This window comes from Astatotilapia calliptera, chromosome 7 (assembly GCF_900246225.1).
Source record: "Astatotilapia calliptera chromosome 7, fAstCal1.2, whole genome shotgun sequence".
Lineage (NCBI taxonomy): Eukaryota > Metazoa > Chordata > Actinopteri > Cichliformes > Cichlidae > Astatotilapia > Astatotilapia calliptera.
The window spans coordinates 24,073,397-24,088,091 of record NC_039308.1 but is presented as its reverse complement, the minus strand read 5'-3'; the positions used below and the strand labels follow the sequence as shown (position 1 = coordinate 24,088,091).

Genomic DNA, 14,695 nt, shown 5'->3' with positions numbered 1-14,695 from the left:
GATTGCTTTCATCGCCAGTAGATTACCGCAGTCACCCGTAGCTTGTACGGAAGATGCCAAATTTTTGCACACTCTGTAACTAACCATGGAGCAGTAATGAAATTTTGAAAAGTGCGACACAGATTGGAAACACAGACCATAGTAAATGCCGTGCCTAAACCACGAAACCATCACATTTCAAAATATGCTAATTTTACTTTGAGGGCAAAGTTTCACAGTATCACCACCGCTTAGCAAATAGCTGGCTATTGTTTGAACACAACTAAACATCTTCCAATGGGCAATGGCTACAATCTTCTAGAGACCAAAGCAATTTGAAGGACGTTGTCGATGCAGTGCTATAGTGCAACTATTTTCACTTAGCAACAGCAGGCAACTTCCACCGTCCACTCAGCAACAGAAAAACATGTGATTGGTCGTTACCAGGGGTCTCTACCAGACTGGTCTCTAAGTCTTTACAACTGGGATTTTGGCAATCAATTTCAATTTCAGCCACTGACAGCAACCCCCAACCGCTGCTTGGTAGGTAGTTGCCAACCAGTCTAACTCTTCTAGCACTCAGTAAAATGTAACATATTTTGATTTTTCTAACTAGATTATGTTACCTTTACCTTGCTTGTGTGTGATTCAGTGCAGCTGCTGTCTTATTATGGAGGTAGCAACATCTTCTAATCCATGTTTAAGGAAGCAGGTCTGTGCACATATTTCTGCTTTCCTGGGTTTAAAATTTAAAAATTTCCAATGACCCTCCTTTTACTGGTTATTGGCACAGCTTGTGCCACCCCACTTTAAAAATCCTGGAGGCACCCCTGCATGTTGAAAAAATTAGGTTGAGAAATAACTGTGATAAAGTGGATTGAGTGGTGATAGTTAGCCAGATGAAATGAAAGCAAGCTAGTCTGGTGAAAGCTGTAATCTTTACAGACTGTTCAAGTAAAGAGTGAACTGTAAAGCCAGAATAATATATGCTTTTTTGAGCATAATTTAAATAGTGTAGTAGAAAGCTAAAGAAAAACTGAAAATCAAAGTATGCACTAAACCATTAACTTTGAGAATCATTAAATGGCTCCCTGGCAGTCATTTTCGCTATCAATGCAACAGTTTGACAGAGTATCCAATAATAAATGCACCACTGAAGGAAGCAGCCTCAAAAGTAAAAAAGAAAATCTGTTGTAACAGAAGGTGATCAACTCACCGAGCTCTGTCTAAATGTCTTTTTAAAGCCTTATTGTCCCATCCAGAAATGAGCTAATTGCTTGAAAAAATCAAAATGAGACACAACAGGAAGAAGGAAATAATTTTGGCTTTAGTGTTCAATACAAATTGCATAAGAGTGTGTTTGCCAAATCTGCTCTGCACTTAAGCATTTAAGTGCCTTTTTCTTTTATTGTCTGTCTGTTTTCCTTTCTGTTACCAGTCCCATGTCGCTACCTAATCAGATTGAATCACAAGCTCTCCTTCCTTCACAAGTGTGCATCCCGGGTGCTGAGACCTAAACATTGTATACCGCATATGGTCCTGTCAGGCTGTTTGAGTTCACTCCTCCTTTTTCCAGGGTGTCAAAACAAGAGCCCAGATGGTAAAGAGAGCATAGCAGGAGACAGCCAGCTGAGCCAAGGGACTCTCAAGTCTCCTCACCTGGCCACCTATCACTTTACAGCAAGTGTTTCCTAACGGGGGGTGGAAGGAGAGCAGGGTTGGGGGGTCCCCAAAGTACGCAGACCCCCTCCTTTGCTTCAAGCACCCACTGATGCAGACATGCTCACACATATGTGCACGCACACACACCCTGCTTCCCCCTCACCTCCTCCTGCCAGAGTACTCAAGAGAGCGGTGTGGGCTTTAATTAAGCTTAAGTATTAATGAGGAAGTTCATCACTGTGTCATTGCTTTGTTTCCCAAATACAAGCCATTTAAGTGTGCAGCCATCTCTCCATTACTCATTAAGGTTAAATTTACATGTCACTGCCTGACAAGAAATGACACCCTGCATCTGTCTGCCAAGGTTGCTTTTTTTCTGTCAACATATTTCTTTTTTTTCCCTGTTGCACCTGAGAGTTGCATTATTCAGACCGCTCCCTTTCTATTTCCGCTCTCTTTTTAATTACTAATGTTGTTACTGTGGGCAGCAACACTGCAGGGTGTAGCTGTTACGAACAGGCAAACAAACATAAACACAATGTATTTGTACACATGACCAGAAGCACTTTAAAAAAAAAAAGTTGAACATGAGCTAAACAAATTTAACAAATTCATCTAGGCTATTTTGTTTAATATTTTTGTCTGTCACCTTATTATGACAATGATGTGAATAAGACAAAGTTCAAAGCACTCTAAGAAAAATATAGAGGCCATGACAGGTACTAGGCTTGTATGTCGCTATAACAAGGGTCATATATATCTTCTGTATTCTTAGTCATATAATGGAAAGCTCTTTTTCCAAAACACCATTATTTGATACGAAGAAACATGATGGTAATGCCTTTGATAACCCATTAGCCAGTTAAGAAGCACAGGGCTGGAAATATTTCTGAAAAAAACTATCTGTCTGAAACACATTTAATGCCCGAGCGATTCTGAAAAACAGCCACTACTGTTCAAAGTCACCGATCAGGGAAAATGTTTTACATCCAGGCCCGTTCACACATCATCTCTGCTGTAGCTTGAAAGATAAGGCACACACAACAAAGGTCCACATTCGAAAACGTGAAACCCTATTCGTTGATTTCCAGCGTCCTTTCATGTGACAGGTAATGAATTCCCATTTGAGAGATTACTGAAATAATAAATGAAACAATAGAAGTAGAGCTGACAGTACAGTCAGCGTCTGTGCTCATGTTTGGCAAACACAAGCTTAAGCAAGCGCTAATCTCATATCTATGCTTTTCATTTTCCCCTCACAGATAAAAAGAATTGACTGCAGTTGCTCGGCGTCAGCCGTTGCATATAAACCTGCGCTACATATTCATAATAACACAAACACTCGAACAGGAACACAATACATGCATGAAACTTCATCTATTCTCTCCAGCGCTGCTGTTTATTGTACCCCCCCCCCCCCCCCCCCCCCCCCCCCGCTCCTTTCCCTTCTCATCCTCCCTTCCCTAGTCACAGCTCACTGTCAACAGCACAGGATTAGGAGCATTTGACTGGCCTGTTGCTAAGCAACAGTAGCCGTGGTAACCGATTCATTATGAAGACAGGGATGGGACAGCGAAAATGCATCAGGCAATGGGATGATGGGTAAATATACTGTAATTATTATGGTGCATTTTCTGTCTTGCGCGAGTTGATGCATGGAAACGGAACCAGTGTTTTATCGGTCAGATGAGTTCTGATTTTTTTCTGCTTGTATGAATCCTGAATGCTGAAACCACTTAAGTGATCACCGGTCACAGCATTAAGGTATCACAATAAAATGGGACCTTTTGTTCTTGAAAGCAGCTTAAATGTATTTGTAAACATGCGCAGAAAAATCTGATGAATGTCTCAAAAGTTCTAATGACTGTTAAGAACACCAACAACGACCACACACCAAATGTGGTTGTGCAATTCAGCTTTCCTTTTCAGTCCTCTTGTGTTGTTTGTCACTATGTTTAATATATTTCTTATATATTTCTTACAAAGCCTCAGGGCAAACTTTTCTATTAAACCATCCTGCAATGACTGGGTTCAAACCTACAGCACTTCCACCTTACTCTGAGAAATCAGTGAGTCAGAGATGCACTTAAATGAAAACTGATGAGTCACTCTTGGGTAGGACTATTGAATCAGTACCCTGGTTTTTGTTCATGAGAAACTTGTTGTAATGCAAAGTTTTAATTCCCACGAACTAATGGTTTTACACTCTGTGACTCAATTGTGGCACTTCTAATGTAGATGTTAATAATCTTTCCAAGTGTTTTCATTGAATAAAATGTTCGATATTTGTGATGCAATAAAAAAAAATATGAATGAGTCTACGCAAATAATTTGCATACTGTGCAAATTTATTCAGTGTTACTGACATGCTTTTAACAAGGTCAGAGATATTTAAAGACCTTTAAAATGCCTCATTATGGAGCCAGCTGCTCTAACAACATTATTATAATGTGTCAACCCAGCTTCATTTTGCTGCTTTTGATTTCAACTTTATTGCAGATTATCTTGCAAAATGTTAAAGCAAGGATGTGGTCATGCCTTGTTATCTAAATCTTTGGAGTCTACATTGCTGACTCCCTATAACCTAACTTAAAAAGATGGAAAATGTAACATTTCTCAGAAATGTATAAAAAATGTTTCCCCTGAACGGAAGCTGCTTGTTTCCGGCAACCTTTGCGATGTAGCTGTGGTGTAATACTGCAACCTGATGATCATGTAGATTTATTGGGTGTGGTGTGGCAGCTGTACTAAATTGCCAGAATTTATACCCAAGTTCCTCAATTTTAAACCACTAAGTATCCAATATAAATATCTGTTATACATATGTATTTTATATGTAGCGCTGTATAAACAACAGACTTTGGACATGTATAGTCTTTGTTGTGTCTGTTGTAAGACAAGCCATAGCGTTTTGACACTGCTTGTTGTGTCTGTTGTAAGACAAGACATAGAGTTTTGACACTGCTTGTTACATAAGAGTCTTACACTTCCTGCTTCACACATGTGTGCCCTGCATTCTGTACTGAATACTAATTCATTTTAGTTTTAATGTTTTAAAAGTCACCAATGTTTCGCTTCGTAATCACCATTTTTGTCAGAATCTGCACTTTTTTTTTAATTTTTGCTTTTTTTCTAACCACAAAAAGTAAATGACAGTAAAGTACAGAACAACATCTAATGATCTGTAGGCCTCACTTTCATCAGTTAAGGTCAGAGTTCATGATTCAACAATGAGAAAGAGATGGTAGTGTGATGGTCTGGGTCTGGTTTCTGCTTCAGGACCTGGACGAATGACAGAACCATGAGTTCTGTTCTCTACCAGAAAATTCTGAAGGAAAATATCCAGATATTAGTTTATGTCCAACAGCAGCAAGTCCACCTCTGAATGAAGGTTTTTAAAGTGGCCTAGTCTGGATTTAAATTAGATTGAGATGCACTGGCATCACCTTAGAAGAGGCCTTTTCTGCTTGAAAAGTCCTCCAAGGTGAATGAATTAAAACAATTCTGCAAGGAAGTGTGGGCCAAAATTCCTCCAAAGTGATGTGCAAGACTCATCGTCAGTTATCACCAACACTTGATTGCATGTTTTCAACCAAGTATTAGATTTAAGGGGTAATTACTTTTCACAAAGAGTCGGGTAGCTTTGGTAGATTAATTCAGACACACAATTTCTCTGTGTAACAAACATGTTAACTTGTTCTTCTCTGGCTGTTTTTGAGCAGCTTACCTTGCCTGTATGCTAATGTAGTTTTAAACTTTGTGCAGAGCTTTAGATTTTTAACCAGATTTTTCAGCACTGTAATACTATTGGTTTTGGTTTGTCTCATCACATGAACCCATATGAATCGTGAGATTTGTCTTGCTGATACAGCACAAACCTCAAAGTACGCCTGGTTTGTATGCTAGATACTATCCGCTTTGAGAAAACTGCAGTATTTGATACTTTTGGACTGAAAACTACCTGATTATCAAACTTTTGTTTTAAAATGGCAGCATGTGTTAACCACTAAGACATGCTTAAAATGGCATATAAAATATAATGTGTGCCCATGTCATCCACATCTTATAGCTACAGTACAGTAAACAACACAAACTACCATAAATTAGAACATTAGTAATAAGCATTATTTTTTATTAGTTTTCACTAGAGTTAAAAATTATTGTTGACAATGGTTATTATAAAGCAATATTAGTTACATGCTCTCTTGTGTAATTTTGACGAGTATGATTGATGTGACTCGGTGATTAGCGCTGTCACTTCACAGCATGTGGGTTAGCTACAGTGGCCCCTAGAGACAAAGCACGTACAAACTCCAAAACACATGCAAATTCCAAAACACAACGGAAGTGCTCCAGGACGCTAGGGGCAGTGTTGAGCTTTTGTTACCTAGTAACTACACAAGCCAGGAAGTACCAATGACAGGATTTACGCTGTATCCCAATTCAGGGTCTGCAGCCTTTTTTTTTTTTTTTAAACTTTATTTATCACATTATAGACATACAGTCAAGTAAAACAGGGATCACATAAAAGATGACATTGTGGTAGTACAATGAGGAACAGAAAGAGTGACAAGGACAGTGAGACAAAAGTGAGTACAAAAAATAAAATAAATTAAGGGGAACATAAATAAACAAAAGTTTGCAAGAGCCAAAATCAAGTTAGCAGTTTCAATCGGTTACAGATGTTAACAGTCTTGAGAGCCTTAGTGTTTTTTGATGAGGAGATTGTCCTTATATATTGTGCAAGTTCCATTTTTAATACAAGAAGTTCAGGCTTTCTGCCGAGGACTTTGCTTTTGTGTATATGAAATTTTGCCAAAAATAAAAACCAAATTTATAAAAAAGAAAGCATCATTGTCCTTGTCTTTAAAATTATAATAGCCAAAGATAACATCCTTATAGTACAGTTGAAGATTAGGGAGAACAAAGTCAGTAATAAACTTGTGGAAATCCTTCCAGAATTTACACGTAAATTTACATGACCAAAACAGATGAGAAACTGTTTCAGGTTGCTCGGTCTGCAGCCTTAAAGGCCGCATTTTAAGGCCGATTACGTCACAGCGACACGATGAAGGCTGTCCCAATTCAAAGGCTGCTCGAAATGCAGCCCTCAAATGTGTCCTTAATTTTCCTGAATTTTAAGGATGGGTCGGTGTAGCCTTCATGGCCCAACATATCCCAGATTTCATAGCGCCGCGGTGGTGTGGATAATTTTGCTGAAAAAAACAGCGGAAGCGGAGTCGCCGAAGAGTAAACTTTCGGAAGTAAGTACTGAATATTATGTCACTTATTTATGCGCAAATGTTTTTATAATGAAGAACATTAAAACATGTTGGCCACATGTCGGGAAAGTTATGTGACATTAGCGATGTTTGTACTAACTTGGTTTTAAAGCCTTTACTTCAAAATATACGCCGTTCAATAGTCGACCTTAATCTTACAGAGAATGTGATGATTTTATGGATAATTAAAGTCAGTCATATATCCACAAACACAACAAGCTGAAAGTCAGTGATGCTGCTCGGTTTGCAGTCCTGAATATCACAGCACAAGGAGGATTCACTGCACTGTTAATGTTAGCTATGTTATATTGCTGCCTCTGTTCGGTGGTGTCGAGCCAAACGGACTTTAACGTGTGTTTGAACAGCTGACGGTTCACTCGTGAAGCTGAAAGAAAGATGCTTTAATCACAGCAGTCACACATGTGTCCACTGTACCATCTGGGAACTCCTCTTGTTTCGTAATAACACAAACACTAAAACCTCCTTCTTTTGTGCTGTTTTGTAGATCAAGATCAAAACTTGCTTTTGCAAAAATGCTTAATGATTAAATTATTACTTTGAGCCAAAGAGCATGGATATCATGGATATCTTTCCTCTTGCTTTTCCAGCCAAGAATTCCCCTTGACACAAGTGTGAATTGCATTAATTGTCCAACTAAAGAATAAAACTGTGTATTCACAGTCAAAACAACTTTACATTGAGGGCAATGATAATGATAATGGCCGAACTGCTTTGAGCTGACAAAAAGGCAACAGTAACTGCAATGACCACTTGTTACAGCTGATATAAGCAAAAGAGCATCTCTGAATCCAAACCTTGTACCACTCCTGTCATCTAAGAACGGAAAACTGAAGCTATCAGTTCGCAGAGGCTCACCAAAATTGAACAAGAGAAAATTGGAAAAATGTTGCCTGGTCTGATGAGTCTCAATTTTCTGATGGTAGGGTCAGAATTTCTTGTAAACAACATAAAAAGATGGCTACATCCTACCTTGTATTAAAGGTTCAGAATGCTGGTGATGGTGTAATGGTGTGGGAGATATTTTCTTTGTACACTTTGGGCCCTTTAGTAACAGCTCCACAGTCTATCTGGATGCTGCTATTGACCATGTCCATACTTTTATGGCCACAGTGTATCTTCTGCCATGACACGAAGTTCCAATCATCTCAAACTGCTTTCTTGAATGTGGCGGTGTTCAAGACACAGTTCACTTTACTCAAATGGCCTCCACAGCAGCCAGATCCCAATCTAGTAGAGCACCGCTGAGTCGTAGTAGAGTGGGAGCCGAGTCTGCAACAACTTTGTGATGCTATTATGTCAATGTGGATCAAAATCTTTGAGGAACCTTTCCAACACTTTGAGTCTATGCCACAAAGCATTAAAGCAGTTCTGAAGGCAAAAGAGATCCAACCCAATACTAGCAAGGTGTCCCCAATCAAGTGGCTGATGAGGGCATTTTTGGTTTTTAAATTCATAAGTATATCATGCATTTTCCTGACAATCCACATAACTCCCCTTCCTTTGGATTTATACACTCTGATAGCTTTCCTCGCCTTTGTTTGAATAATAAAAGTTGTTTTTCCTTGCACCAGTTAACTCCCATTGCTATACAGTGCCTGCACAATCTGCTAATTCTCACAGGTACAACCTCACACTTTATTCTGTGAACTCAATTAACACCATACTGCATTTTCTCCTCAGACTTTATTTTTAACCTATAAAGCTAATTGATTTCATGTTCCAACCTGGCTCGATGTACACCCTGTTTTATCCGGGTAACCCATGCATTATCAGGCCAGTCCACTTCCAGCAATGACCAAGTTTCCTCTGCGCTTGAGCTATTTCTGGAGTTGACTGTAAAACATCAAGGTGAAAGTGGATGCTGGGATCGTGGAAAAAGTGAAGCAAGAGACGATCTCCCCTCATAACCAAATACAATTATATTGTTGATCCTCCGTTATCCCGGAGGCAGTTAAACAAGAAGTAACTTTTCTAAAACACTCAGATAAGATGATGAATATGCTATGGAGAAGAAATCGTTTAAATTCCAAAACCATGAAGAGAAGATAACAAACACAAGCCGTTCCCCTCTTTTAGACAGATATAAAATAACTGTGATTACTACATTAAGGCAAAGAGAATCCATTTCACCATCCAAAAACATTAGATAAGGAACTTAAAATGTAGATAAGGCTTTCTAAATTGAAAACTAAAACTATAAATGAAGTTCAGTAAAGCAGTATCATTCCGTGTTTTGAGTAGTCTTGGGTACCATGTCACAAGTGGCTACCAGTCTGAATTAATGTGGCTAAGTTCATTTTTGTTTATTGTGGTAATTACATTTGTTGCACAAGCAGTTATCAGAAATTTTATTGGCGTCACAGCTGTAACAGCAGCACCTGTCAGCAGCAGCACATGGTTTGGTTTTGCTCAGTGGTGTGTTTTGCAAATTTTACACTGTAAAGTGGCAGCATTACAAAATGTTCCCACACAGAAAACAAACGCACAAAGTGGAACCACAGTTTACTGTTTTTCGGTGGGGTTTTTTTGCACATTTAGCCCAAGGTAGGAGAAGAGCTTCATGTTTTAATCGAGAGAACTATTTTGGAATCTGGATTTATGCAGAGAATTAAAAAGTCCTAGATCCTTTGCCTGTTGAAAAATAAAAATGACAAAAAATCTTTGTTTTCCTTAGAAGAGATCATGCAACCAAAGTTCCCTAAATTTGGATACTGTGCATTTGCTCCCTTCAGTTTGTCTCTATTAACAGTTGCCTGCCAGGGTTTTCAGGAAAATGTGCAATTAATAATTTTATTGGTTTAGAGGAGACCAGACTAAACATACAAGTTATGTAAGCCTCAATGGCTTTACTGAGTAATCTTTATTTCTTAATTGTTCCAGGAAACTCAGTAATCAAACTACACAATTGTTACCTTAATTGTCAGCAAATATCTAACAGCACCGATTCTAAAAAGTGTTTTGAACATATCCCTTAATACTTTCAGAGTGATGTTATAGCAAACAATTTCTGACACGAACTAAAAACCATGTGTGTCTCGGTGGATCCATGTGACCACAGGAGGCTTATCTGTGCTCTAGAAGGGGATGCACAGAGAGGAAGTGACACAGCAAAAATGACTTTTCGGAAGCCATTTCTTGCATTGATTGTTTCATAGCATGAATATCCAAGCTGTGAAACTGAACTACAGTTCACTGGCAGGTGATTATTAGATATCTCTGCTTTTAAGTTTGCCTGTCAAAGAATCAGAAGTAATCTTACAGACTAGGATGCTGCTGATAAGATAAATGGTACCTAAAATCCACACAGTAAATCGGATAAATGGTGTTTGTTGTATAAAAGAGATGAATTGTCTCCACTTTAATGTTCTAATCTGATGGTGAGAAACATCCCTCTCTCATGACTGCAATTAACTTTTAACAAGAGATAATAATTACTGAATTTGTGCAAATTGGGTAGATATTTGCCTCGTCCCTCTTCACACTACTCTGAGTGGCTGCTGCCTGTCTGCATTTGTTTAGGCATCTGTGCATAAGAGCATTTGCACTGTCAGAACAAAAGTTGGGCCTTTTTTTAGGGCTGAATTTTCTTACCGTCTGGTTGTCCTCGTAGAGTTTGAGGTCATAGCCGCTTAGCTCGACACAGAAAATGATTGCTGTCACGCCCTCGAAGCAATGAATCCACTTCTTTCTCTCCGAACGCTGTCCGCCCACGTCTACCATCTTGAAGGTGAGCTCCTTAAAGGTGAACTTGTTCTCCACAATCCCAGTGGTCATGTCACGGGATCGTAGGATGTCCTCGACCGTGGGGATGTACTCGGGTGCAGAAATGCGGTCCAGGTCATTTAGGTAGTAGGCAGTGTTGTCCTCTAAGTGGTATTCATTGGATCGTTGAAAGCACTCCTGGACCCCTGAGTCTGCCCACAGACGTTTCATTACCCCTAGCAGCTCTGGAGTAATCTCCCCCTTGCTCTCAGCTGGCCCTGTAAGGGCAAAGAGCTGCACAGCATCATAGGCGCGGTCAGGATTGTGAAAGTCAATTTTAAGAGTGCTGAGAGCACGGATGATGCGGGTGAGAGAGTCGATGGCATTGTACAAGATGAGTGGCTTGTACTCCTTGCAGGCTTCCAGATTGAAGCCTCCACTGTGGATGATTTTCATCTGTTTGACTATGGTGCTCTTGCCAGAGTTGCTGGTGCCCAGCAACAACAGTTTGATCTCACGCCGCTGCCGCTGACTCTCTGAGCGCAAGTGGCGGTCGATCCGCCGCGAGCGCCGCGCCGCTTCCTTCTCCTCCGAGCTCTGACGGCATCCCATGGTCCTCCACCACGTGGTAAACCCAAAGGAACTCGTGCTGCTACTTGATGGGGAAGCAAATAGTAATGAAGTGGTGACTGAATATGTGGCGGTAGAAGGAGAGAAGAGGGGCGTTTGTGTGTACAGGCCTTCAGAGATTTCACAATAGACTAGTTGAGGACAAGACAGGAAAGCTACCACACTGACGAGTGACTCAGGAGTGTTTCATGCTTTTTGTTCAGGGGCAGTCTGTGAGTTCTGTGTGGGCAGAACCCAGACTTGTGGGATGCCCACACAGTGGCCTGGCTCTGAGGTCTGACTGCCTACTGAAGCCTGGGGTTCATAGCAGGGGCTCCCCCTGAGGAAATGTTCTGGAGGAAGGTTCGAGAACGTTCAGTGTATGTCAGTAGAGAAAGTGTTTAGGCTTGATGCGAGCAAATAGCAAACCCCTTTCACTCTCTTCCCACATGGCTCTTGCAGTGTTTTGCCCTTCTTCAGCCTCTGAAATCATCCACCAAAGTTGTATCTTTGGCCTGTTTTGCTTGGTCTTCCTGTGGTGAAATATCTCCCAGTCAACTGAAGGCCTCCAAATCTGCCAACACACAAGACAGAGAGGAGTCGTGAGCAAGATAAATAGCAACAGTTTTATTAATGACAATTGTGCTGAAGCGACAATTCATTATATATGTTTTTGTTTTTCTGGAGGTTAGAAGCTTACTTCAGCACAAATAGTTACCACTGGAGGAATTAACACTTACCTACTTTGTCTGGTACCTACACAAACAGATCAGCTGACAACAGACTCTCTCCTAGGGGAGTGAGGTTCATATCATGTCCATTTTTTGTGCAATTATAGACAATATGTTTTCATTTGCTTGTAATGGATTGTATTTTTTGCATCTTAAGTCTATGGTTATAAAAGCGAAAGTTACATTTAAAAGCTCCATTTGGCAATACCTTTTAAATCAGTCATAGTATTTACTGTGAAAATACCATGTTTTACATTTTGTAGTTAGACTTTTTGCAGTACAAACTTGAAGTAATCTTTTTTTTTTTGTCTGTCACATCATTGTGGAGGAATTTTGCTCCACTCTTCTTTACAGCGTTGCTTCAGTTCATTGAGGTTTGCAAGAATTTGTTTCTGCACAACTCTCTTAAGGTCTTACCACAACACTTCAGTCAGGTTGCGATCTGGACTTTGACTCGGTCATTGCAACAACTTGATCTTTCCTTTTGCAAACATTCTGTTGTGGATTTGCTGCTGTGCTCGGGATAATTGTCTTGCATGACCCAATTTTAGCAAAGTTTGAGCTGTCAGATAGATGGCTTCACATTTGACTCTAAAATACTTTGGTACACAAAGGAGTTCATGGTCCATTCAATGATTACACGGTGCCCAGGTTGTGTGGCTGCAAAACAAGCCTGAATCATTTGCCCTAAACCACCATGCTTAGTATGTGGGATGCCCACACAGTGTGCTGATATGCCGCCTTTGGTTTTCACCAGATGTAGAGCTTTGCATCTTAGCCAAAGATCTCCACTCTGGTCTTATCTGTCCAAAGGACATTGTTACAGAAGTCCTGTAGTTTGTTGAGATTCACCTTTGCAAACCTAAGCTGTGCTACCATGTTCAATTTAGAGAGAAGAAGCTTTCTATTGGCAACCCTTCAAAAAAGCTATACTTATTCAGTTTTCTAATTGTGCTGTCATGAACTTTAACTAAGATGTAGCTCAGGTTGGGTTTTTTTCTGGTTTTTTTTATTTATTTATTTATTTATTTTCTGAGCATTGCCCTGGGGTGAATTTGCTGGGATGTCCACTCTCAAGAAGATGGTGGCATTGTGTTAACACACACTTGAATGCTCCAGACCTGCAAACTGCCAAAACTCCTGCTTTTATAGAGATGCTAACACTTATTGATGGTCAGTTAATCTCTGTATTTTATTATTAGTATCTGGTGTCCTCTTTCCCTCTTCTTTCTATGTAAGCAGTAAGTGTGCTTACTTTTAAAAACTTCTCTGATTGTAACTATTAACATTTTGCTCGAAGACTGGGACTAAGTCGTTATCCAAACAAGCTGCATACTAAAGGCCATAGACGTACTTATGGTAGGTGTTTGAATGAGGGAGCTCTAAAGGTGCTGGTAGATTTATTTCTGAGCTCGAGGGAGTAGGGATAGCACTGCTTTTGGTTTTTATGCCAAGCCAAGCTCTAGCCTAGTATGACATTATTATCTGCATATTTATGCAAAACTGAGAAGAAGAAATGAAAAATAAATGCACTATTGATTCTTCCTTGATCCAGCAGATAGTTACTGAAAGCACGCTTACTAACCTGCACACTTCCCATTTAAACATTGTCATAATACCTATGTTCTGCCTCTTCAGATTACTTCCCTTAACAGGAGTCTTTTGTTACCACTTACTCTGAGGCAAGCTAACCCTGCCTATCCACTTAACAGTACCACACACAGACTCATTTTATACACAATCAAGGTCAAACATAGGATTGAACCAGGCGAGATAAACTAAAAAAACAAAAAACAAACAAACACTATCCACCGTTTGAAAGGGAAGTGATGCAGTGTAAACAAAAATGTGTTTTCTCTTGCAAACAACAGCATCTCATGCTAGTTCCCTCACAAGCCAGTGTCTCTGCCTGCACTCTTTCTGCGCTGGTGTTCAGTAAAACAAGGTGAAATGCTTATTTACTATCAAAGTGGAAAATAACAGGCTCAAGCCAGCAGGTGCCTCTCATGCTTTCATGCTACTGCAAAGCTCTTACTCTTTGTCCAGTCATATGTGTGGCTATCTTTCATATTTCACATGCAAATAGTTTTCGTTCATCTCCCATTTTCATACATTATTTGCATATGGCATCACTTTTATTTAAATAAAACAAATACTGCATTGGAAGAAGCTTGGTTGCTTGAATTTACATAAATGTCTCAAATGTCCAGAGGCTGACGTGAATAATTACAAGCAAGAATAACTGTGCTACTGTTGTTTCTATCAGATTCAGCAACAAATGGGTGCACACTGGAACAGACTAAGCGATGGCAGAATATTGGTATTATCTTTAGACACACACAGAGAGAAGGAGAGCACCTTTTTTTACTCTGGTGCGTGGCGTCCACTCTTCAAAAGACAAAGGACAACAAAGCAGAACAAAGCCATAATAAAGCATCATGACACAGACAGAAAAGAGAGTTGGTTCCTGGCTTCAGGCACCTTACTACCCTCTCAAAATGGCAAAGCCAGCCAAACCGGTTAATGCACATCACTGATTTTTAGAGCCCATGAAACACATTAAAGCTGCGTGCGAAGTCATTCCATTTTGTTATTTCACAAATATGCAGCTCTGACATTTCTGCACTTTTTGAAGTTATACCTCTTATTTGATAATTTCTGTGGAAGTAGTGCACTGGTGAAGTAATATTAGACACATTTACACACTGC

At 39.8% G+C, this 14,695-nt stretch overlaps 1 protein-coding gene across 1 annotated transcript in view; it reads right to left on the bottom strand.

The window, feature by feature from the left end:
- gnaz (guanine nucleotide binding protein (G protein), alpha z polypeptide) overlaps positions 1–14,695 on the bottom strand; it is a 33,064-nt gene that overhangs the window by 4,983 nt on the left and 13,386 nt on the right. The window contains exon 2 of the mRNA XM_026173991.1: positions 10,536–11,829. Coding sequence (XP_026029776.1) covers positions 10,536–11,258 — 723 coding nt within the window. The 5' untranslated portion in view covers positions 11,259–11,829. The remainder of the gene's footprint in view (positions 1–10,535; positions 11,830–14,695) is intronic.